At 36.4% G+C, this 23,927-nt stretch overlaps 3 protein-coding genes across 4 annotated transcripts in view; 1 reads left to right on the forward strand and 2 right to left on the reverse strand.

Moving 5' to 3' along the window:
• Window positions 1–155: 155 nt before the first annotated feature.
• LOC144445683 (ATP-dependent RNA helicase DDX24-like) lies at window positions 156–12,088 on the reverse strand. 2 transcript variants are annotated; one of them, XM_078135321.1, is made up of 15 exons: window positions 11,847–12,088; window positions 10,930–11,052; window positions 10,619–10,814; window positions 8,764–8,918; window positions 8,120–8,350; window positions 7,307–7,417; window positions 6,761–6,879; window positions 5,975–6,099; window positions 5,376–5,497; window positions 4,427–4,708; window positions 3,599–3,716; window positions 2,828–3,005; window positions 2,166–2,230; window positions 1,363–1,461; window positions 156–805 (listed from the first exon to the last, which is right to left on the reverse strand). In XM_078135321.1, the coding sequence occupies exons 1-15, from the start codon at window positions 12,051–12,053 to the stop codon at window positions 666–668; spliced, it is 2,271 nt and encodes a 756-aa protein (XP_077991447.1). In that variant the 5' UTR covers window positions 12,054–12,088; the 3' UTR covers window positions 156–665. The 2 variants fall into 2 exon arrangements, with proteins under 2 accessions (XP_077991447.1, XP_077991448.1); XM_078135322.1 differs by having other exon boundaries at window positions 1,363–1,457; window positions 2,162–2,230.
• Window positions 12,089–12,147: 59 nt separating this feature from the next.
• Window positions 12,148–20,215, forward strand: LOC144445443 (elongin-C). Its single transcript, XM_078134988.1, has 4 exons — window positions 12,148–12,247; window positions 13,905–14,100; window positions 15,133–15,181; window positions 16,083–20,215. Exons 2-4 carry the CDS (start codon window positions 13,932–13,934, stop codon window positions 16,222–16,224), a joined length of 360 nt encoding a protein of 119 aa, XP_077991114.1. The 5' UTR covers window positions 12,148–12,247; window positions 13,905–13,931; the 3' UTR covers window positions 16,225–20,215.
• A 1,848-nt stretch (window positions 20,216–22,063) lies between these two features.
• LOC144445245 (uncharacterized) overlaps window positions 22,064–23,927 on the reverse strand; it is a 7,901-nt gene continuing 6,037 nt past the window's right edge. Inside the window, exons 7-9 of the mRNA XM_078134788.1 lie at window positions 23,193–23,370; window positions 22,689–22,868; window positions 22,064–22,098 (exon numbers count right to left, since the gene is read on the reverse strand). Coding sequence (XP_077990914.1) covers window positions 22,064–22,098; window positions 22,689–22,868; window positions 23,193–23,370 — 393 coding nt within the window. The remainder of the gene's footprint in view (window positions 22,099–22,688; window positions 22,869–23,192; window positions 23,371–23,927) is intronic.

A 23,927-nucleotide genomic window follows, 5' to 3' on the forward strand; every position in this document is an offset into this window, starting at 1 on the left:
GACAGCTAATAAGCCTACCTAGCCTACTGTTTTATATCAAATAATCCGGTGAAGGCACTACTGTATATTAAAATGATACACCACAACTCTATAAATTTACAATGAATTAAAATTTATTGATCTCAGTTACAATTCTAGTAAGAATGTATTCATGTTAAACGTGTCAACCATTATAAAACCCAAACTAGTTGTAACTCAAGTCTGCAATTTCTGAGATTTTTGTAAAACTTGCTATTCTTGTTCTGCTGGTTAAATAATGTCAATGTGATAAACCACGTGCCTCTTTATGGCACCGTTTGAAATGTACCCACCAAGAGGCCGTTTGTTGCCTCAGCACAGAAACGTGCTCTGACTTGCGAGATTGAATTATGTAGATCCATTTCATTGTCTGTATCATAAGTATTGTATGAATAATTTTAGGTCTGTACCCAAAATTCAAAACACAAACATGATGCTGATTGTGGAATGGTGCTAACTGTCGATTATCTTTATTCTCAATTTTAAAATTGAGGATACGTTAGTGACAGCTTACGAGAGAAATAATATTTTTAATATACGGGTTGTATGTTTCTGTAAAGTTTTGGTTCGTTTCTCACTGATGAGAAGTTGTTGTAAGTGAGACTTCTGTGGTTAAACTGACAGTCCTACATATCTTCACTTTCTGCTCATTTCTTTCTCCGCTTGTTCCTTTTGGGTTTTGTTTTCTGTTTCCTTGGTAACCGTATTGACTTGGCTAATGCAGTCTGTTCACCCATATCTTGTTTTACAGCCTGTATGGCACTCATGGCAGCATGACGGGAAGCGGCTATAGAGAAATGAAAATAATAACATTATAGTAGATGACAAAACGTTGTACTACAAAAATTTCACAGCCTGTATTGCACATTTAACATGTGCGAACAGCATTACAACTGCTGACATCAGACTGTTGACAAACAAAACTTTGTAATATCTAGTTTCACAGCCTGTATTGCACATTTAACATGTGACCGACATTACAACTGTTGACATCGGACCATTGATGGACAGAAGTTTGTAATATCTAGTTTTACAGCCTGTAACCAGCATTACAACTGCTGACATCAGATCATTGACGAACAGAACCTGTTACAAACAGGGAAAGTAGACAAATGAATTGGATTAATAACACTTGGCTCAACATATTGGAAGTACAGAGACTTGTATTACACAGCATTGTTTGATAAGAACAGTTTTACGGCCACTTGATGTGTGCATGAAGTGCCAGGAGAACTGGCAATTTGTTTGTGAACATGAACATCAAATTATGTAACATGGCTATAGACGTTTGGTTGTGTACCAACATGATATTTTGTACATATTTTTAGGACGATTAAAACATACCGTGTATTTTAGGCATTGATAAATGACCACCTCTAGTTGGATACAACACTGAATAACCTTTTGGGAAGATTGCTTTCTGTAACATTGACCTTAAACTCTCTGTTAAATAAAGAAAACAGACATTTATGTAAGGTACGACAAAATGATTCACAAATATGAGTGACAAATGGTTAATTATCATAATATTTTGGATATGGTTACACATTATTTGCATATATATGCATTTCCTACCTTGATGAAGACAGACATTTTAAAAATACCCTGAGTAAAAAATGAACAATAGGGCACTTGCAATCCAGACTGAGCATACTCAGACGCAAAGGACTATGGGATTATCTGTGGTTATTGTAATACCTAATCTGGAGCTACCGATAAAATAAACCTCCCACAATGGTCAAGTTGACTATGAATTGATCATTTGTGGTTATAAACAATGCAACATTATTGTTTACGATGATAATTGATTAGTATTTATTAACACATTTCCCATGATGCAACATTCAACATGGCGGGTTTGCAAGTTCCCTATTGACTTTGAATTGAATATAAAATAATTTGGATAGTTAGGTCACAACAAGCCGATGGCAAACTTACAACATACATTATGAAAATATAGCAGAAGAATGATTTCAGTTCATTCACTTTTTGATAGCTTATGGGGAGCCTACAACTGGGACTAATTTTGGTAAATTTTCCGAATAAACAAACAAACAAATGAATAAATAAATGTATAAATAAATGTATGGTAGACTGATTCTAATATGCAAGATCTTGCGTTTTAACTTGTGAACAGTTATACTTACTTTTCTGTAATTTAAGGTGTTTTTCATGTTCTTTTTGTTCTACATTATCTCCTATATCCTGTAAGCTGTAAACTATAGTCAAGGCATATCACGACATGTTAAAGGCCAGTGATTCAATCCCAAGTTATAGTCCCAGCGCTTTCTTATCAGAGATGCATGAATGATTGGAATGGACCATTCTTTTGTTCAGCCCCAGCCCAGCCCAACAACCACCCACCCACCCAACCAACCAACCAACCAACAACCACCTACCCACCCACCCACTCACCCAACCAACCAACCAACCTTTCATTATGTATCATTCATAAATCAGTCAGTCATTCTGTCAGTCAATTAATCAGTCAATCAGTCAATCAATCAATCAATCAATCAATCAATCAGTTAATCAATCAGTCAGTCAGTCAGTCAGTCAATCAATCAATCAATCAGTCTGTCCGTCCATCAGTCAGTCAGTCTATCAATCAATCAGTAAGTCAATCAATCAATCAATCAATCAATCAATCAATCAATCAATCAATCAATCCGTCCGTCAGTCAGTCAGTCAGTCAATCAGTCACTCAATCAAACAATCAACCATAAAATACCAGGGCATTGAATGACTATAACACTCTGTCACTGATAGGCTGATTCATCAGAATCTGTAAATTTTACTAAAAGGATACCATAATTCATCATCTAGTTCTATATCTAATTCCTGTGCATTTCGTATAAACCAGTCATTCTGACGTTTCTTTTTCATATAACGATGTTCCATGGTGTCAATCATTCTAGTAGCATTAACTCTCTCCTTGACAGCTGATAAATATCTCCTCTCTATTGGAAACATTGCAATATCTTCATCTATGGAATCAGATTCAAAGACAAAACAACAAAAGTCAGTGTGTAACTTTTCTACATGACACGTTTTACTGTAATAAGCAAAGACATTTCCAAGTTGCCAGTCACAACGTGGTTAAAGCTAAGGACTAACAGTCAGGAGTTTAAATCCGATTGAAGACAGGGGATTTTATCTGAATGACCTAAACCCAGAGTGAGAGTTCTACAGACTCAATGGGTAAGCTGTATCACTCAGCCTAACTCATTCACTAGAACAGTGCAAAATTTGGGGGTTACCCCTGGAGTACTGACTAGAGTAGTCAAAGATGATTACTCACACAGAACCCACAGGTGCTACATATTGCTCAGCTTGGGTGGCTTAGGCTAACTGGGAAAACCTTGTCTGTTGTGCAGTTGCTTGCTATGAGTGCAACTTTGTTTAGTAAATACCTTCTCTGTTCTATAAATGAAAGTACTGCAATAACACACATGGCAAAAATGCAAATAACCCTGTGTAATGGGTTTCCATTATGATCATGACCTGGTGATCTGTCCTTTTACCAACTTGGTGATCTGTCCTTTTACCAACTCAAAACAAAATGTTCTTATCTACTTACCTCTGTCTAATGTTTTAATTAATCTTCTGTAATGCATAGAGTCATCTGGTCCTGCTAGCATTAGACTAAGTCCTTCTTTAGTAGCCCTAGCTGTACGACCACTACGGTGTACGTATGTCTGCAGGGAAAATATATCAGTTTTATAAATATATGAAAGACTACCCTTGCTGTATGACCACTACGGTGTACGTATGTCTACAGGGAAAAAATAACAGTTTTATAAATTTATGAAAGACTACCCTCGCTGTACGACCACTACGGTGTACGTATGTCTACAGGGAAAAAATAACAGTTTTATAAATTTATGAAAGACTACCCTCGCTGTACGACCACTATGGTGTACAAATGTCTGCAGGGAAAAAATAACAGTTTTATAAATTTATGAAAGACTGTGCTCGCTGTACGACCAGTAGAGTGTATGTATGTCTACAGTATAACATTATTTTGAAGTATGAAAAGGAAAGACTAACCTAGCTGAACAACCATCACCATGTTTTGGGAAACAGAGAAAAGTGTTTTGACATTAACACAAATGAAAGAAATATATGGTGACTTTTCTGCATTTACATCGATAGCCAGACAAAAATATTGAACTAAAATAAAACCCAGTCATTGATCGATATGCTTTCAGTGGATATGTATATAATGGTTTTCTAAAGTGTAACAAATAATGTCTGACAGGCAGCTACATTATAACACCTGTATAGTTCAAGCCCACAAACATCAGTTTAGTTAGTTTGTGCATTATTAACTCAACTCAACCCACTTTCACACTCATGAGACATGTCAGATCACACCTGGTAACACACCATACATAAAGCTTCCTACCTCTGTGGTTCTTGGCACCTGGTAATGTACAACATGTTGAACATTTGGAATATCCAATCCCCTGGCAGCTACATCTGTTGCTAATAGCAACCCATTGGGATTGGAGGAAAATCTCTCCAGGTTTTTGAGTCGTTGTTTTTGATGCATATCGGCATGTAAAGGTAAAGGTTGTCTTTGAAGAAGTGTTAAAATGGAAATTAAACGCCTAATACAGTCAATACTGTTTGTAAACACCAAAGTACGTCCAGGATATTGAAGTAAAAAATAATACAGGTAATAATCCTAGAAAGGAAAAAAGTACAAAACCATGTCAATGTATTCATTACTTTTTGCAACTTTTTCAGCTTTTTACTCCTAAGTACCTGAATATGTTTAGGATATTGAAGCAAGAACTAATACATGTAAAAATATTTGAAAGCAAAATGCAGATATGACCATTGAAATGCAAGATGTTGTACTAAGTTTTATATCTACATGCCATCACATTTCACTGAATGTCTCCTCTTTCTCAAACACACACACACACACACACATACATACATACACACAGACACACACATACATGCACATGTGTACATACACACGCATGCATGCACAGACAGACGCATACTTAGTCACACACACAATACGTGTGCATATGTATGTACACAGACACACACACATGTACGCACACACACAGACATACTTAGACACACAGACACACATACATGCATATGTGTATGTACACACACACACACACACACAAACACATACAACTGAGCACATGGAAAGATATTCAAAGCTCCACACTATGAGTAACCATTACTGTGTTCAACTTTCTGAACTTTAAATTTCATAATTTATATCAATATTACATATCTGATACATCACTACTGTGACAACTATACAAATAGGAGAATTTATCAATTGAAATCATTATTACTAGACAACAAATATACTTATCACATACCTTTTCTTCCATTGCACAATGGATTCTAGCCTCAGTTAATGTTTTAACCATTATGTCTTTTTTAGTTAGATCAACAACTTTCATATGATCTTCTCTAAGTCCAATCTCAGTGATCAAGGAATCTTAAAGAAAATGTGGCGAGTGTTAGGAATGATCGCACAATGTCACACAAGCTAAATAAGTGAACTTTGTTTGTTTAGGGTGGGAGGACGTCTGACATCAGTGTGATTGCTGAACTTGATTTTCACACTTCTAACCAAATTTTGACGGAAAACTTTCACACCTTCTATGATAGAAGCTTCTGTATTTACTACTGAGATGCTGTTAAGTTGATATACAGTGCTGGGTTTCTGGTAGTATTTTAATGTGTTTGCAATTATGTGGATAAGTGAGCTGTAACTAAAGTATCATGTTTTTGATCTGACAACCAACAATATATTCACTGAAAATTGTTAGAATTCCAATAATTAGACATTATATACCGTATGTTAACTCACAGACTCTCCCCTCCACTGTCTATGGTTAACTACAGGTTTATTTTACCCATCATAAGTAATACAATAACAGGCTGAAATCATGAGTGCATCTTGATAACTTACCTAGTTTCTGTTCTTTGTTTATTTTGTATTTTTTCTTCTTCATCAGATTTCTATGAGGACCAAGATGTACCATTGTTAAGGTAGCAGAGAATATAAATGTCTGTCTCTTGTGAGGAGTTTCACTTCTGGAAATAGATAATTAGTTATATGAGTGTCAAGAATGCAATGCTACCCATGACTTGGCTAAAGCCATGGCTTGTAGTAGGAGAGGAGGATAGGGGAGGATATGTTCATTATTTGTACAATATACTTGCCTTCCTCTATGTGGATTTTTCAGCAAGTCAGTCTAGTATAGGGTATACATGATGACAGTTCTGTATAGTGTTCTTTTGCCATCATTCTCTCCCAACTTCCTAGATTCAGTGGTGGGAGGTGGAGGGATTAAAGTGGGGTGGAAGGAGAAGTGAGGGTGGGGATGAATAGATTGATGGTGTGGGGATGGGTTGGGGTGGGGCATGATGTGTTACATCTCCAGTAGTAACGGCAATTCTGCATAGTGACATTTCTATTAGCTTCAGAGGAAGGGATGGGGTAGAGAAGTGACAATGGGGATGGAGGAATGGGGAATGGCATGAGCTTGAGGGTAATACTTACCCACTGTTAATAGATCTAGTAATAAGTACAATTCTGTATACTGACTGTTCCCCATCACCCTATCAACTTTGGATGGATGAAGGAGTGGGGTGGAGGGGTGTGTGTGGGGGAGTTGGGGGGGGGGTGGAGGTGTGTGTGTGTGGGTGGGTGGGGGGTGGTTGGTGGATGGAAGGGGCTGAATGTAATACTTACCCATTTATGAGATCTAGCAATAAAGACAATTCTGCATAATGACCTTTCTCCACCATCCTATCTGCTTCATCAATGACTAGATACTTGACTTCATTTACTGTACTCAGATGAGGCTCATACTGCAATGTTGCCATGGAAATAGAGTAAAGAATGAGAATATTAACAAGTCCACCTGTAGCTTTACCAAATTATACGAACAACTATTCCATCTCTTTCTTACCATATACACTGTAATCAAATTGTTATCTAAGCTATTTGATCGGAACAAAATTATTTTTGTTGATTCAAACAGACTGTGTAAAGGATCTTGATAAACTAAAAGTTAAAGTTTGTAGAACATAGAGATTTCAGTCAAATATATAAACTTTCCATCATGAATGACCCATGACCTGAGTTTGACCTCTGACCTACAGGAAGTTGCCATCACAAACTTGTATAATCTGAAATTGAACTATAGTATTTCATGTATGGCCTCCCGGCTGAACGAACAAAAATGTAGACTGAATGACTGAATGTTTCATCTTTACCATACTTTAAGTTACTTACATGTTGTATCAACTCCCATAATCTTCCCGGCGTTGCTATGACAATTTGTGGTTTTTTCTTCAGTATTCTTTCTTGTTTTTGAGCCGACATTCCACCGACAACTACAGCTATCTATTGACCAATCAAATCATTTGGGGGAAAAAAATAACTTTTTAGCTCAAAATACTGACAAAATGTTCAACAAAACCATCATGTAATGTAAAATATAGCAAAAGTCTTTGTAGAAGACACCCCCCCCCCCCCCAAAAAAAAAATGATGATAAAACCTCCTTCAGGGGGCTAATAATATATATGATTGACTCATGATTCAGTTTAAATGAAAATTTCAGTTTTGCCATCAAAATCAGAGATTCATGATGTACGAGTCCATTGAATTCAGAATTCTTGGTACGCATGTCATGTTATTGAAAGATGCATGAAAAGAAATCTTCTACTAGATAAAATGTGTTACCTAGTGTATTTTTGCACCAAATTTGTTATTTCTGACAAACACTAATGTAATAATAACAGAATCCCGTGACAAATGAGTCACAGTATGTGTAATTGGGGTATTTGCCCTTTTTCTCATTTTCTGTAGTACTTTAGCTTGTGACTCATAACAGTATGGACATAGCCTGTTCACTATGCTGTTGAGATACACCACTAGCTGGCTGTACCAGCTAATGATGTATCTCAACAGCATAGTGAACAGGCTAGTATGGACACAGATACACACCACAAATATTCTGAGTATGCCAAACTGGGAGTAGGGGTGGCATCAGGAGTGGAGGTGGGGGTGGGGGGTTCTGTTATGTCACCAGCAATTCTTCTTACCTTAATATCAGTATGTTTAGACACTGCTGTAAGATGTTGTTGAACCTGTATTGCTAATTCTCTGGTTGGAGTTAATATCAATGCAAGTAGTTTGTCAGACGGATTAGGTGTATCATCATTGTCATTCATCAATGTGTCAAATCTTTTGTCCTTCTTTCTCTCCTCTCTTTCCTGAATATTCAGTATGTGATGAAGGATGGGAATACCAAAGGCCAATGTTTTCCCACTTCCCTGAAAATATAATTTTACAATCACATTGAATCAGTATGTAATTGAGATTGTGAGTATCAAAGATCAATGTCTTGTAAATTCTCAGTAAATTGTTTTACTTTACTTCATAATGAGTATGTATTTTTGATAGGGAACACCAAGTGCTTTCCTGTGACCATACAAATGCATGCACACACACACACGCACACGCACACACACACACACACACACACACACACAGACACACACATACATACATACAAACACACACAGACACACACATACATACATACATACATACATACATACATACATACATACATACATACATACATACATACATACATACATACATACACACATACATACACACATACTGTAATATACATACACACACGCCCCCACCCCCCACACACACAGAGTACAGTACTTACTGTTTCAGCTGCTCCTATGATATCTTGATAGTCTCTGATAGCTGCAGGTAAACACTGTGTCTGTATATCGGTAGGTGTAGTAAAACCAAGATCTACTAAACCATGTAATATTGGCTCTGGGACATACAGATTCAACCAAGGAGACATATCAACCTCTGTGGAAAAATATATAATATTAGTAGAAAATCTATTATCATAACTGTAATCTTTATTGAAGGCATTTTTATATGTGATTATTTCTATATCATTTATATGGAAAACTTGTAGTTGTCTATGCATGTAGGTTTTGTTATATGGTCCCTTTGACTCACAGCTTAGCCTTGGTCTACTGTAGTTGTCTATGCATGTAGGTGTTTTATATGGTCCCTTTAACCCACAGCTTAGCCTTGGTCTACTGTAGTTGTCTATGCATGTAGTTTTTTTTATATGGTCCATCTAACCTACAGCTTAGCCTTGGTCTACTGTAGTTGTCTATGCATGTAGTTTTTTTATATGGTCCATCTAACCTACAGCTTAGCCTTGGTCTACTGTAGTTGTCTATGCATGTAGGTGTTTTATATGGTCCCTTTAACCCACAGCTTAGCCTTGGTCTACTGTAGTTGTCTATGCATGTAGTTTTTTTATATGGTCCATCTAACCTACAGCTTAGCCTTGGTCTACTGTAGTTGTCTATGCATGTAGGTTTTGTTATATGGTCCCTCTAACCCACAGCACAGCCTTGGTCTACTGTAGTTGTCTATGCATGTAGGTGTTTTTTTATATGGTCCCTTTAACCCACAGCTTAGCCTTGGTCTACTGTAGTTGTCTATGCATGTAGGTTTTTTATATGGTCCATCTAACCCACAGCTTAGCCTTGGTCTACTGTAGTTGTCTATGCATGTAGGTGTTTTATATGGTCCCTCTAACCCACAGCTTAGCCTTGGTCTACTGTAGTTGTCTATGCATTTAGGTTTTTTTATATGGTCCCTCTAACCCACAGCTTAGTCTTGGTCTACTGTAGTTGTCTATGCATGTAGGTTTTGTTATATGGTCCCTCTAACCCACAGCTTAGCCTTGGTCTACTGTAGTTGTCTATACATGTAGGTGTTTTATATGGTCCATCTAACCCACAGCTTAGCCTTGGTCTACTGTAGTTGTCTATGCATGTAGGTTTTTTATATATGGTCCCTCTAACCCACAGCACAGCCTTGGTTGTCTACTGTAAAATTCAAAATAACCTACTTGACTTGGGTATATACAAAGTTTTGTTGATGGTTGTTAGTTGGTCAAATCATACACTTTGGTCTGTGGTAAAATCTATTGACATTTTCAAGACATTTTACAGGGCTTGTCCACAAATATAGTAAACCACCAAAGCTCAAGTGCCACACCACTACCAGAGTACATTCAACCAAGCAGTAGAAAAACTAGACAGCAACGCTGTAAACCTTACACAAAATTTGTATACAGCACAAACAGTGACTCATATCAGTTCAGCTCCCCCTCCCCCTCCCCCACCCCGGACACTATAAAAGGACCAGGAGAAACTACCAAACTACATCACAGAACTTCTAACATTACAGCAATTCAAGGATGTCATCAAAGTGAACTAACTTGTTTATATCTGTCTAGTATGCTAATAGTTTGTAGAATATAGACGTATGTAGGTGTGTTTTGTCGGTAGTACCCTCATCCATTTGCTGAATAGGAAGAAATACGTAAACACACAGGAAACTGTATAAATGCTACCATATTTCTCCTTCTCTGTTCTAAACCCTTAGCAAATATACAATGTACAGAAAACTGTGTAAATAATATGGTACTTCCCTTACTGTCATAAGACCCTAGTAAAAACCAGATTCAGTTTATTTCTTACCTCTCCATTTTTCATCTTCATCATACTGAAATTCATCATCTCCGATTTTCTCACTAGCATCATCATCACCCTCACCATCACCATCAGCATCATTACCATCACCATCATCATCATTATTATCACCATCATCACCATCATCATTCTGCGTTTCTGTTTCAGGCGAGACTGATAATTTCTTTTTGTCTTTAACTTTCTTCTGTAAAGTAAACATTATTTTGATAATAAGTTGTACAGACTGAAAAAAGACGTGATTGATAAACATTGAAAAAAATATCTAATTAAAAAAAAATTCTTCGACCAAACCATCTTACCTTTTTCTTTTGTCTACTTTTCTTCTTTTTCTTTACTGGTTCCTTCTCTTCATCATAACTTTGTGATTTTCTCTTCTTTCCTTTCTTTTCACCTTCTCCCTTGCCTTGTTGAACTTTTCCCGGCTGTGTATCAGGAAAAATAATGTATTCTAATCATTATATTTCTTTAAATTGGATGACAGCATCAATAGATAAATGAATATATGGACATTATTGTAATATATCATGTACTTATGATATAATACTTAGTACATGACATCAAAATATTTCCAAAAAGGCTTTTTTGATATTTAAACCGTAGGATGCCATTCTACCATCATGGTTTAACCACAAGCATTTGACATACTTGGCCAACAATATATGAAAGTGGTAAAATAACAGATTTCTAGGATTGCATAAATCCACACCAGATGTACATGTATGTAACGGGTAAAACAACACTGGTTTCTAGAATTGTCCACACACTGCAGATATCCGCAGTGTGTGGATTTAAGCGATCCTAGTAACCTGTCTTATTTTATTTACCCCTTTCATATACTGTATTAATATTTTTATCACCCAAATATTAATATATTATTGATATTTTATTGTATTCTGAACCATATCTCTGGGAAACAAGTGACTAGAGACTGTGGGTTTAACATTACATGTGTCTGTACACTTGTAGACTAATGTCATTAATTTACACACTTACTTTCTATGCGTGAAAGTAAATTGCATGTTTTACATAATAGTGTTTTTAATTTTTAGAGTTCCATAATTTGATAAAAGTTGGAAATACAAGTAACAATAACAAATATGGAAATGTGATATATTTTAATTGCTTTGCATTGTCATATGTAAAGATAAATTTTGTTTACTGATATTTTAAGAAAGACAATTTTGATATAGGTAGATGTGCTAATAACTTGCAATACCTTTGGCAAAACAGCTGACTTCTTTGCAATTGCAGCATGCTGTTCAGCTGGTGGCGAGTCTGTCGTCAACAGCTCGTAGTTGTCTAACTCTTCAAAAAGAACTAAACCCCCAGTTTCATCAATCGTTGTTAGATCTGCTGATCCTATATCAACTGTTTTCCACTTTCCTTTCATTATAATCCGACCGCCAACTGCTTTGCGCTTCATTTTCGATCGTTTCTTGAGCGTACCACGTTTGCTCTTGGAAGTTGCCATTTTCTAAGGTCAGGTCATGAGGTCGATCCCACAGTCCTTTGCGCCAGGACGCCGTCAGGTCAAAATCCGGGTACTTTCGCACCGCCGGTTGGCAAGAAGCAGGACAAAAACATCAGGACCTGCTGAAAATAGCGAACATTTGGAAGGTAATAGTGGCACTTTACATCATAGTTACACTATAATATTTGATGATTTTGTTTTCTTAAATATAAATATTCGATTACACCCGTAACAAAGAGGTGATTCCTCAACCAGCGCACGAAACCGGAAAATGTGACTTTGTTGCAGTGTTTGGACGGTTCGTGTGTGTCATCACATCATCATGCAAAGCCAGGGTTAACCGTTTGGCGCCTGAATGTGTGATACTCCTATTAGATTTGTTTATATTTTCTATTTTTTACAAATATGGGGCTACATGGAATTTACTTGTAATTATCCACGTTCTTTTTATGTGTTGTAACGTTCAAGATACGAATATTTTTGTAATCATATGAAATAGGTGACGCCATGCCGAATTCCATTCTGACTCTGTTACCGTTTGCTGTGTCACGATATGTGTGTTACATATTTCAAGGATACATTAAATCATTTTATTATTACAACAAGGTCAGCTATTGTATGCTTTGTTTGGTGGTAGGACATGATTTCATGAAATTGCTAGCTTATGCAAAAATACTAATTTAACAAGTTAACATCGTCGTTGTTGCGTGTACATGTTTGGATATCCGTGAGACCTTCAACATCAGAATTAAAAGGGTGTGTACGGACTTCCTGGTTTCTTCGTAGATTGAGGAGGGAAGGAACATGGGGGGTTCTGTATACCCTGTCATGTTGTTGAGTGGAACTCACAGCTGCAACCACTCACAATGAACGATGTCGGATATCCTTGTCATTGGCATAGATTATGTTTTTTAATTGATGTAGATTTTTATATTCTAAGTCATAATTCTAAATGAATAACTGGTTATAGAGCTGATGACAATTTTTAATATTTTGTCTCCCAATTATTGCAAGCCTCTTTGACATATTTTGTATTAATTAATTTAAAGTACTGATTACAATTTATGATTGAAGAAAATAAACAGGAGTTAAAAAGTCACCAGTACTCGTGAAACTAGTAAAATGTACTTCTGTAATGATTCAAATGAATCCTATAGTATGATGAATCTGTTATAGTGTTATGGTCATGTAAGGTCACTATCAAGGACAGTGTAGGGACAGTGTGTCGGTCAGGAACTCTGGAGACAGAATTGACTAAAAAAATGGAGTTTCTTTTGAGTAACTATATAGTAAGGAATAATTAGGGAACATCAAATTTTTGTTAGTCACAAATATATGTAATTGTTCACAATTCGGGAGGCATGTCAACGTTGCTAAGAGATGTCGGTGATCATAATTGTGAGAAGTGTGTGCATCTGTCATCAGATGTAGTATCAGGGGAACATTTCAAGAGAAAGTGCATTATTTCTTGTCAGAAATACAAATCAAATTGTTGTCGATGGACTAGCAGTATCTCAAATCTCATTTCCGAAGTTTCTAAATTCCCTCATAAGAAATTTGCTGTGTTGTAGACACAGCAATTTCTTGTGATAATATTTGATGTGCTATGCTGTTGCTTGCAGAAAAAATATTTTCTCTTTTACCAGAGGACACAGTTTCCCAACCTGTTTGCTAGCTCTGTAGACTGCACTGCCAAAGTGGCTGACTTTTTATGATCTTGTTATTGGTCCTCTTAGCTAAGCAAAATCTGAAGAAAATAAATAAGCCGAACAATTTCAGAAATTTGTCTGTTTCTCTTTGTAGAACCTGTGAGCAGCTGAGTAAACTAAAATGGCTGACCCTAAAGATAAGGAAGGTGAAGATGACAAGCAGTATGGTGGATGTGAAGGTCCAGATGCTATGTATGTCAAACTGGCATCGTCAGATGGACATGAATTTATTGTTAAAAGAGACCATGCCTTGACGTCAGGGACTATCAAAGCTATGCTAAGTGGGCCAGGTAAATATCAACAAAGTAGATGAAACTCAAGAGTGTAAATGTTCTTGTAAAGGCAGATAAATCCAGGGTTGTTGGTGGCTGAGTGGTTACTATTGCAGTCAACGTGCAGGCCCAGGCTGGGTTGGATTTATGATAAATTTACCCTGCTGTTATCAACTTATGCAAGAAGAGTGTCATTCATGTCGACTCTACCAAACGGTACAGGTTTTACCATCTTCAACAGGCACCCTTATTTCCTCCTGTATTAGTACTAAAACCGTGAGGGTTCACCCTCTTTGGAGCCTGTTTCTGTTAGTTTCCTAGCCTAAGTTATAGATGTTACATATCTTATTGGCAGTCCCCACAGAAGGTGCAAGTTTTACAAATCTATACCTGCTATATCATACCCCCCACCCCAACCCCATACTGAGCGTGATGTTTAAGACTATATTATAGGTTAGAGGAAATTAGTATTGTGCAAGACACATGTCCAATATTACATGTCATATATGTCACAAAGCTATTTAGCTAGGATTGACTGTAAGATTAACCATTACAGTTCACATATGTCGCACATGTCACAAAGCTATTTAGCTAGAATTGACTGTGAGACTATCCATTCCAGTTCTGACTTGGTTAGATTTTGTCAGTAATTCATATTGTCATGCACCTTTGTTATTTTGTCCTTTATAACGTAAAATCCACTAAAATCTAATTCTTCTTAATTGTATTATTGATAATCTACAAGTGTACAATCAGATGTTTTGGGATCTGTAGGTCTAGTGACATGTTTTAAATGATCCAGAAAGCAGTGGAGGAAAACTCGACCAATGTGCCCTCAGTTATAGCCAAATTTTGTTGATGTGAGTCAAAATGAAAAACAACTAGGATTTCTGATGACTCACCACATAGTAAGAGATAGGGGAACACCAAATCTTGGTGCGTCACTAGAATTCGTGTGCATCAATGGCACGTCAAATTGGCTTTAACTTAGAGGGCACAATGGCCACAACATTACATATTTAAACTAAACTGTTGTAATTCATCTCACAGGTCAGTTTGCTGAAAACGAAACAAATGAAGTCAACTTCAGAGAAATACCGTAAGTATATCGTTTTGTTATTTTAAATCTGAACCCCAGATTACTGTCCTGACTGAATTAGAATAATGTTATGTCACTTGAAATGTACAAATATGTTCGTAGATCTGGATATATATTGATTGCGTCAACTCAGAAGAATCATCATAGGCAGTGTGCCCTCTAGTGATAGCCAAAATTTGTTGTTGTGAGTCCAAATGATAAAAACTGGCATTTCTTGTGAGTCACCACATAGTAAGAGATAGGGGAACATCAAATTTTGGTGCATCAATAGAAATTGTGTGTGTCAGTGGTGTGTCAAATTGGCTTAGAGGGCACACTGACGATGGGATAATGAAAGGGGTAGCTAAGACATGATGTAATTTTAAGTTGTGATAAGTATTTGATTGGCATCAGAAGAAGCCCCAAGTCTCTATCATCCACGTCACCCCCTACCCCCAATCCCACCCCTTGGCAAATAGATAGTCATAATGGTTAAATGGTTAGACTAGAGCAACTGACTTGGAATATTTTGGAATATATGAGTTTGTCCAGATAATGTGAAGCTTTTTTAGGGTCATTCTGATTGGTTAGAAAACAAACAAAGGAAACAACTACATCTGTTGGCTGTATTGTTAATGAGTGATAAAGTTATATGCATGTTTTCCAATCAGAGGTAACCTTGTAATAACTTCACATCGCCCACAGTGTGTCAGGTTAAGGATATGCTATTATTTGTTTCTGAATGATGAGTCCTCGGTCAACCCTGTTGTATAATTTGGACCTGGTAGGATAAAGGTTGGTCTAAACATTTGGCCATTATGACTCCATATGTTATATGTTGTAAACTATTAACAGTTATCATTTCTATGTTTTAAGATTCACATATAATTGAATATCTTCTTTGTGTTGTTTTTTTTTGCAGATCACACGTGTTATGTAAAGTCTGTATGTATTTTACCTACAAGGTGCGCTACACCAACAGTTCAACAGAAATACCAGAGTTCCCCATAGCTCCTGAGATTGCACTGGAATTATTGATGGCAGCTAATTTCTTAGATTGTTAGATTGACACACACACACACACATATAGACACACATAGACATGTACACTGTACCTAATATTCGGCATGTAAAATGACATGTAGTAGATCTTTTCCAGTCAGCTGGGAGGTGTTAGTACATGATTTGATGAAGTACTACTAAACACAGTTTTGAAGGCTTACATACACAAAAAATACAAGTTTTTATTTATTATTACAGATTAATCACTATGACGACTATTCAATTTATTTATCATATGCAGAGTATGGTTCTAAATGATAAAAAAAAAATATCTATGTAATAGTAAACTTATAATGTTATCATAATATTATCAGTTTTGTAAACGTTGTTTTTCTAATTTGTGTTGTGGTAACCAAGGGTGTGTACAGTTGTGTGCCATGTTTTTCATATTCACTGTGGATTTGCTGTATCAAATTTTGAGACAGACAAAAAGTTAGTTTTTAACTGGGTCATTTTGTACAGCAATGATTTATTTATGTGGGATGTGCCATATGCAGTGTTTTTACTAAGGCTTAGGAATTTGTGTAACAGAGGGAGCAGGCTAAAACTGGACAAACTTCTATACATTTTGACACCTTGCACCATGATGTTGGTCGGAAATAAAAAAGGTGGTAAAATACCATGGAAAGTCTAGTAGATTTTATCTCAATGTTTTGGCAATGTTTCGGAACCTCAATAAAAGAGAGGGAAATCTGATCATACTTGAGTAGATTTTGACACTTTGTACCAACATTTTGGTGGGTAACCCTAGTAAAAGAAGAGGGGAAATCTGGTAAAACTTGCATGGATTTCTATACCATGTACCATAATTTTGGTGGGTAACCCTGGTAATAGGAGAGGGGAAATCTGGTAAAACTTGCACAGATTTCTATCCCATGTTCCTTAATTTTGGTGGGTAACCCTGGTAACAGAGGAGGAGAAATCTGATAAAACTTGCATAGATTTCTATTCCATGTACCATAATTTGATGAGGAATCTTGGTAAAATACCCAGAAAACTCAGGTACATTTTAAACACTGCATATGTGCATTATAACCAAATATTGGATGTTTGTCTCAAAGATTGTTAGATTAAATCCACAGTTTTGCCAGTTTACCGATTCTCAGACAGAACAAGAGTCAGGCACCATAGTTATATCAGGGTTACATCCCAAGCTGTGTCCTTAGGTTTTATCCAAATCAGCGATTTAAAAGTTAACTAAAAACATTACAGTCGGGGATGCAGTTCATTTCATTATGGTTTCACTGAATTCCAAGTGTGGTTCATTTTAATATTATAGTTTCATGGCGTTCCAAGTCAGTTAACTGTATCAAATGGATTGTTAGACTGTAAGGTATTTTGTACCACTTCACCCTCACTGGCCTCCTCTTGACCGATGTGTGAGGGCGCTCTGTCATGTTGTACCTTACAGACTAATGGAATGTTGGATATAAGCGAACGCCTAGGCTATTATCATAATTCATTTCCCTGTTTCAAACTTTTAGAATTCAGTGAATTATAACGCGGGGACTATTTACTACTGACACCATTGTGTTGAAATACCCCCACTCCACCCCCACCCCCTCAACCACGGATTAGAATTGTTGATACACCCTCCCCCAGTCTATTTTGGGGAAAATTTTATGCAATGTTTTTAATTTGTATTTATACATTGTAAGGGTGATCATAACACATAACTCGTATACTCTGAGGTCTGGATGATTTCTACCAAACTGTATCATAGTGAACACGTACACACTGGTTATTTATTCTTATAAAGTGCTGTACACATATCCGTGTCATGCAAACTGAAATTTTAGATCTGTATGTCTACCTTCAAAGCTCAGTCTCCTAAGTCTTGAGTTGTTGTCTAGTAAACGTTGGTTAAACTTTAAAGTCATGTCGAGATCAAAGTTTGGTGCAAAGTGAAGTACTGACAATATTTCTTATACACAACCATTTTAAATGGTGTCTAATTGGTAAAGTCAATTATCATAGAGACAGCAGAAGAGACAACCAATCAGGATGTGCCTTGTAATGGCTTCATGTTACTCAACCAATCAAAATGAATATTGTAAATGCTCCATGTTGTACAACCAATCAGAATGAACCTTGTGAGGGCTTCCTGTTGAACAGCCAATCAATTGGTAGGAAGCTTGTAAATGTGTCATGTTGAATAACCAATTAGAAAGAACTCTGTAAGAGCTCTATTTTAACAACCAATCAAAATGGAACATGTAAGTGCTTCTCATTACACAACCAATCAGGATGAGCCTGGTGAGTGCTACAAGCTCTATCCTCACAAAAACAAAAGCTGCTAAAAGTATAGACTGACACCAACTCAAAACTTACCCGACAGTTGTGAATATAGTATGTGTAAAACTGTATACATGTAGAGTGAATATTTTGGTTTGCAAATCTGTTATCAGGTAGTTGCCAGTGTGGAAAGATGTGAAAAGATAAAAACAAGCTGTGAGGGAGAAAGACAAGAAAATGTCTTTTAAAAATGCCAAGAAGTTTAGCTGGACACACATCTAGATGTAGTCATTCACAATTCTAATCTAGTCTTATTGTTTTGCCCAAGTTTGGCAACAATATGGAAATATGCAGACAGTCCGTAACTACTATGATAATATTAATATTTCAATTCTAACTGACCCCAACGTGATATCTTTGGTCAGAAAAATATAAAACTTAGAAGTAAGGGTTTAAATTTCATACTCTAGAAAATTATCGCAGAAGAAAATAATTACACAAAATGTTTGAAAATAAGTTGTATTTAAATTGAAACTAGTACTTTGTAATCATAATCAGTGGCCCCCGTATTTGTCCCTTTATATAAATATGGTCCTTTCAAAAAAACAAAACAAGTCTCGACAGAGGAATACTAGGAACGTTTGTCAGTATTTTTATTTGCCATTAGTACAGTTTTGTACTTCTCCCTCTTATTTTGTTATCGTACATAATCATTTATATTCATGTGTACAGCACAAATGTGTATTGTTGATGGTTCTTCGGGTTTTTTGGGACGGTTAGCAGCTTCATATCCCCATGTACCCTACTTAGTATAAAATAATATCAGATGTTTTCACTATTACAAAAGTAGGCAACATGGAGAAAACTATCGAAACTTGTTAATTCTATTCTGATATACAGTGAGTTGTCCAAATAAAAAATTTGATCACATTTAGATTTGCTGTAATTTGGCATTTCAAAGATGTGCATAGTTGCATACTTTCAAAAGTGACTTCTGTAACTTGGTGTGATATCCAGTTCAGAGATTTAAGAAGTTAGAATATAACAAAAAAAGGTTTTTATTACTGGTGACAAAATTACCATTTGCATGTTGATAAGAGTTCAGAAATGATAGGTAATGCAAAAACAGGAAAGAGTTTACCAGAATCTTGTCGCAAGGGAATGTCTCCAAAGTTTTGATATTTCGAGTCAGTTCTAGACAAAGGACCTATCAATGTCTCCAAAGTTTTGATATTTCGAGTCAGTTCTAGACAAAGGACCTATCATACAGAGATGTTTGTTTACATGGAGTATTTGAAAGGCAATCTGTAAACTTCAGAGAGCTGTTTGAATTTGCATATATCTAAATTCCAGAGACGTGTTAAATTTGCATAGTGTTAAATGCACAAACTCTGACTTTCAGAGAGTTGTTAAATTCACATCAAAACTCGAAATTCCAGAGAACCGTTAATTTTGCTTGCAGTGCTGAACACACGAACTCTGACCTTAAGAGAACTGTTAAATTTGCATATTGTGCTACACACATGACCTAACCTCCGAAGAGCTGTAATATTTGCATATCATCTGTATAAAGAATCGATTCTATTTTACAAATAGCAAACCATCAGTTTTAGTCATTGAAAATTAATTACACATATGGAGCAAGGGTTTATATCTTTTTTGTTCGGTTTTTATTGATAGGAAAATAACTTTTTTTTCCCAGTTGAAGTTTTGATTTGCATAATGCTGTTTCCTGTTTTTCACAGCAGTATTAATAAACTAAACAAAATTATTTGGAAAGTGAACGTAGTCTGTCATTTTATTTAAGTGTAGTTGTATAGACAGTGGAGTAAACAAAGGATTTTCTTTCATGCTGTTAACTTCTCTGTCCTTTTCTCTCTCCACTGTCTGGTGTGTGCGACCATTAATATAGTATTTGAAAGCCTTATCACTGCACTCAAGAACAATGCAGATTGTAGGGTTGGGATGCGAGCATTGTTGAAATCTTATTCAGAGCGAAGTATTCACTATCTTACTAGAAGGGTGGGTGGTTGAGGAAACTAACGAGATGTCGCTTATGTTTGGCATCCTTGGTGGATTGGCTAACTAAATACTATACACTTCTATAATTCCACTTAGCTCACTACACTGTCTGCCCTTTACTATGCGAGGAATGACAATGCATCTTTGATTGCCCTACTTTTACCTTTATGCACGCTATGAATATTTAAATTTAACATCTGGTGTAATATTTTCGCTGTATGATTGGGCTTTGAATACTATAAACCATCATGTCTGAGGATATGTACCACTTTCATCCATAACCAGATCTTACCCATGAAAGACACTTCACACTTTCCAGTTCAAGGAAAAGAAACTACAGCAAAAGTCAAAATAGCTAGACAATAATTTTATTGGTGAAAATATATCACAGCCATGAGTTGCAATAAACACTTAAAATGATTGTGCAATAAGTATTTTATGGAACATCTCATCACCTCGCTTTCAGGTTAATATAGACCATTATATCCCTTTTCATTAGGGCAATAGTTGTTTTATGACATTATTTTCATACAGCCTTCAGTGATTGGCTTTAGTGATACAGTCACCTGGAATTGAATTTGTTCAGAAAGGTGATTTAGGAATACCTAAATTACAAAAAAAATTATATAATATTTCTAAGAAAACTATTACATGTATTACTAAGCTCAAAAGAACGTATTTCGATAAGCTAACAGAATATGACTTGATTATCTGTTTCAGGAATATGAGATGTTGGATGTTACCCACACTCTCGCCGCTGGGGGCGCTACTACGAGACCACCCAGACGAGATACGGTCTCGTTGTAGAGCCCTGCTGGCTGTGAGTGTCTGCTGGGTAACTCGAAACTAGTTTTACTGAGGCTGAAATATGTCTTCTAAGATATTTCAAATAGGGATCTATCAAAATAATTGAGATGACATGTTTATATTTCATGCATTTTACTTAGCACCAAAATAATAAAATAATCTCCAAAAAATAAAACGCTGAAATTCTGACGTTTGTAAAATTTGTCAAAGAACCTTAAAAGTCTTCACAATATCAACTTACAATGAATCTCATGATAATATTTTAAAACAATGGAAGAAACAGCTAATCAATTATTTAAAAATTCATCCAAATTTTCGAAAATCTATAACTACAGGAAGATAAAATGTTCCATATTTCAGTAAAACCATATATTTTTTAATTGAAAGCTTTCCCAATAAATACTTATTTTATAAGTACTTCCTACTTGATATATTAGTAATAATTCTATAAATCTCTGAAAAAGTCGTTTTTAACACAAATAACAAAGAAAATGAAATGTGAGTAAAGTTTGAATTTTTGAATTCATTGAGGTGTGATGTGAAATAAGTAATAACGAACTGTTCCACGTTGTTGTCGGCACTTCTCCGCGAATGATTAAAGCGCCCCCAGCGACGAATCTCTCTGTCCAGCTCAAATATTAAATACAAGCCATACAATTAGTGCACACAATCGGATCCAGATATACGATGGGATCTCAGAATCAATTTATGAAATTTATGATGTGTATTTCAATCAAAAAAGTTTGGTATCTTTGCTTTTTAACTCATTCCTTCACTCTATTCCTTGTCACAGCTTTCTGAGTCACAGGAACCTGTCGGTGAAATGAAGACAATATGGGATTAAATAAAGTATATGTTCACTGTATTAGCTTGTTTATACAACACACCCAAGTACGTTATGCTTCTGGTTTTCTTAGAAGTGATTTCAAATATTGATATATCATTTCTCCAATATTCGTCCGTTCCAGGAAAAAATACGAGTGACCTAAGGGGCCTTGTCACTGCAAGTTACTAGAGTCGTAAGAAAATCGGGGAAATAGATTATGATACATCAAGCATAATTTATACAAAATCGGGAAAATAATAATGGTGATTTGGAACGTTTTGACTGATTTCGAGTACCGCAGAACCACAGTGACACAGACACCGGTTGTGACGTTGAAAGATCAGGGTATTAATCTATATTTTCAGTTCAAAGACAATAACTCGGCTTGTGCATGGTGCAATGAATCTTACCCCTATACCACCCGTTTGCAATTGGTCGTTTGAGGTCTTACACAATCGTACATTGATATGCACATATTATGTAGTTTATATATCGTGCAAGAAGGCCGGGTAGCATGACTATGGATTCAGCATCTGGTGTCGATCGTGCAAGTTTTAGTGAGTTTGGGTCACATACCTTCTTCTTCCTTAGGTTTTTGTTCTGGTTGTGGCTGTGGGTTGGCTGACGTGTACAGAATCCTCTGAGGTGTTTCTTCAGCGTATAGAATCTCTAGTTTAGTGGAATCTTCAATAAGTCTTTCCCTTACTTGAGACACGGTCAGTTCTGGTTCGTTACCCCAAATGATAGCTGCGACACCTATAATAAAGAACGCGACAGTTTTACGAAGAACTGTGAAGCGTGGTGGTCTTTAATTTAATTGTTATAGGTAGCTTAGTGTTGCTATATCTTGTCTACATCGATTTATATGGTACACATGATGGTGGACAAATGTCCGTGGTTAGGCCTAAAGAAATTGTTTGGTTCCGGCTACATGGCAAAGTATTCACCGTCAAACAGAGTTAATGTTCAGCAATATGAATGATAGACGTACGGTGTCAAATCGATAGCGTAACCACAATTTAGCCAGTCTTGACTTGAATGATTTTATTTTACAGATTAAGTAGATAGGTATAACCGTACCTGCTGCATGCGGTACTGCTAACGAGGTTCCACTGTGAGTAAAACTCTTTTTGTTGGATTTGTGAGAGGCTCCGGTGATTTTACCTGCTGGAGCAAACAAATCGACACACTTGCCGTGATTGGAGAAGATCACACGCTCGTCAATGACGTCATCACGTAACCCAGCAACAGTGATAGCCTGTCAAAGGTATAAAATAGTTGTATCGGTAAAGTTGAAATCAGTATAGGCCAGAAACTTGCAATTGGCTATCTGACTCAACATTCAGGCTTGGCGTTCCGGGCGAACTATATTGTCAAATCGAGTCTTTGGGCTAAAATTTGTCGTTCTAGTTCTCTGGTCAATGAATTGTATGGTTTATAGTCGGTGGTGGTAATGAGACTGGGGACGTATCTGAGATAAGTTGTCATGAATCGTTGTGGTAAGCAGAGGTCGATAATTCTGTCGGTAGGTAGGTCTCTAGGCATGTTAGATTTCTAGTATGTTGGATAGCCTGGAAAGCTGATGGGTCGATAACTCTGTCGGTAGGTAGGCCTAGGCTTGTTAGATTGTTGGATGGCTACTGACTATACTTTAGAAGGGTTTACAACTTTTCTCCAGACTTACATTCGCCTGGAAATGAATATGGCGAACAATTTCTTGGTTAATTCAATTGATTGATTGATTGATTGATTGATTGATTGATTGATTACAATTGATTGGTTGGTTGGTTGGTTGGTTGGTTGGTTGGTTGGTTG

Source organism: Glandiceps talaboti, chromosome 14 (assembly GCF_964340395.1).
Source record: "Glandiceps talaboti chromosome 14, keGlaTala1.1, whole genome shotgun sequence".
In the NCBI taxonomy this organism is placed as follows: Eukaryota; Metazoa; Hemichordata; class Enteropneusta; family Spengelidae; genus Glandiceps; species Glandiceps talaboti.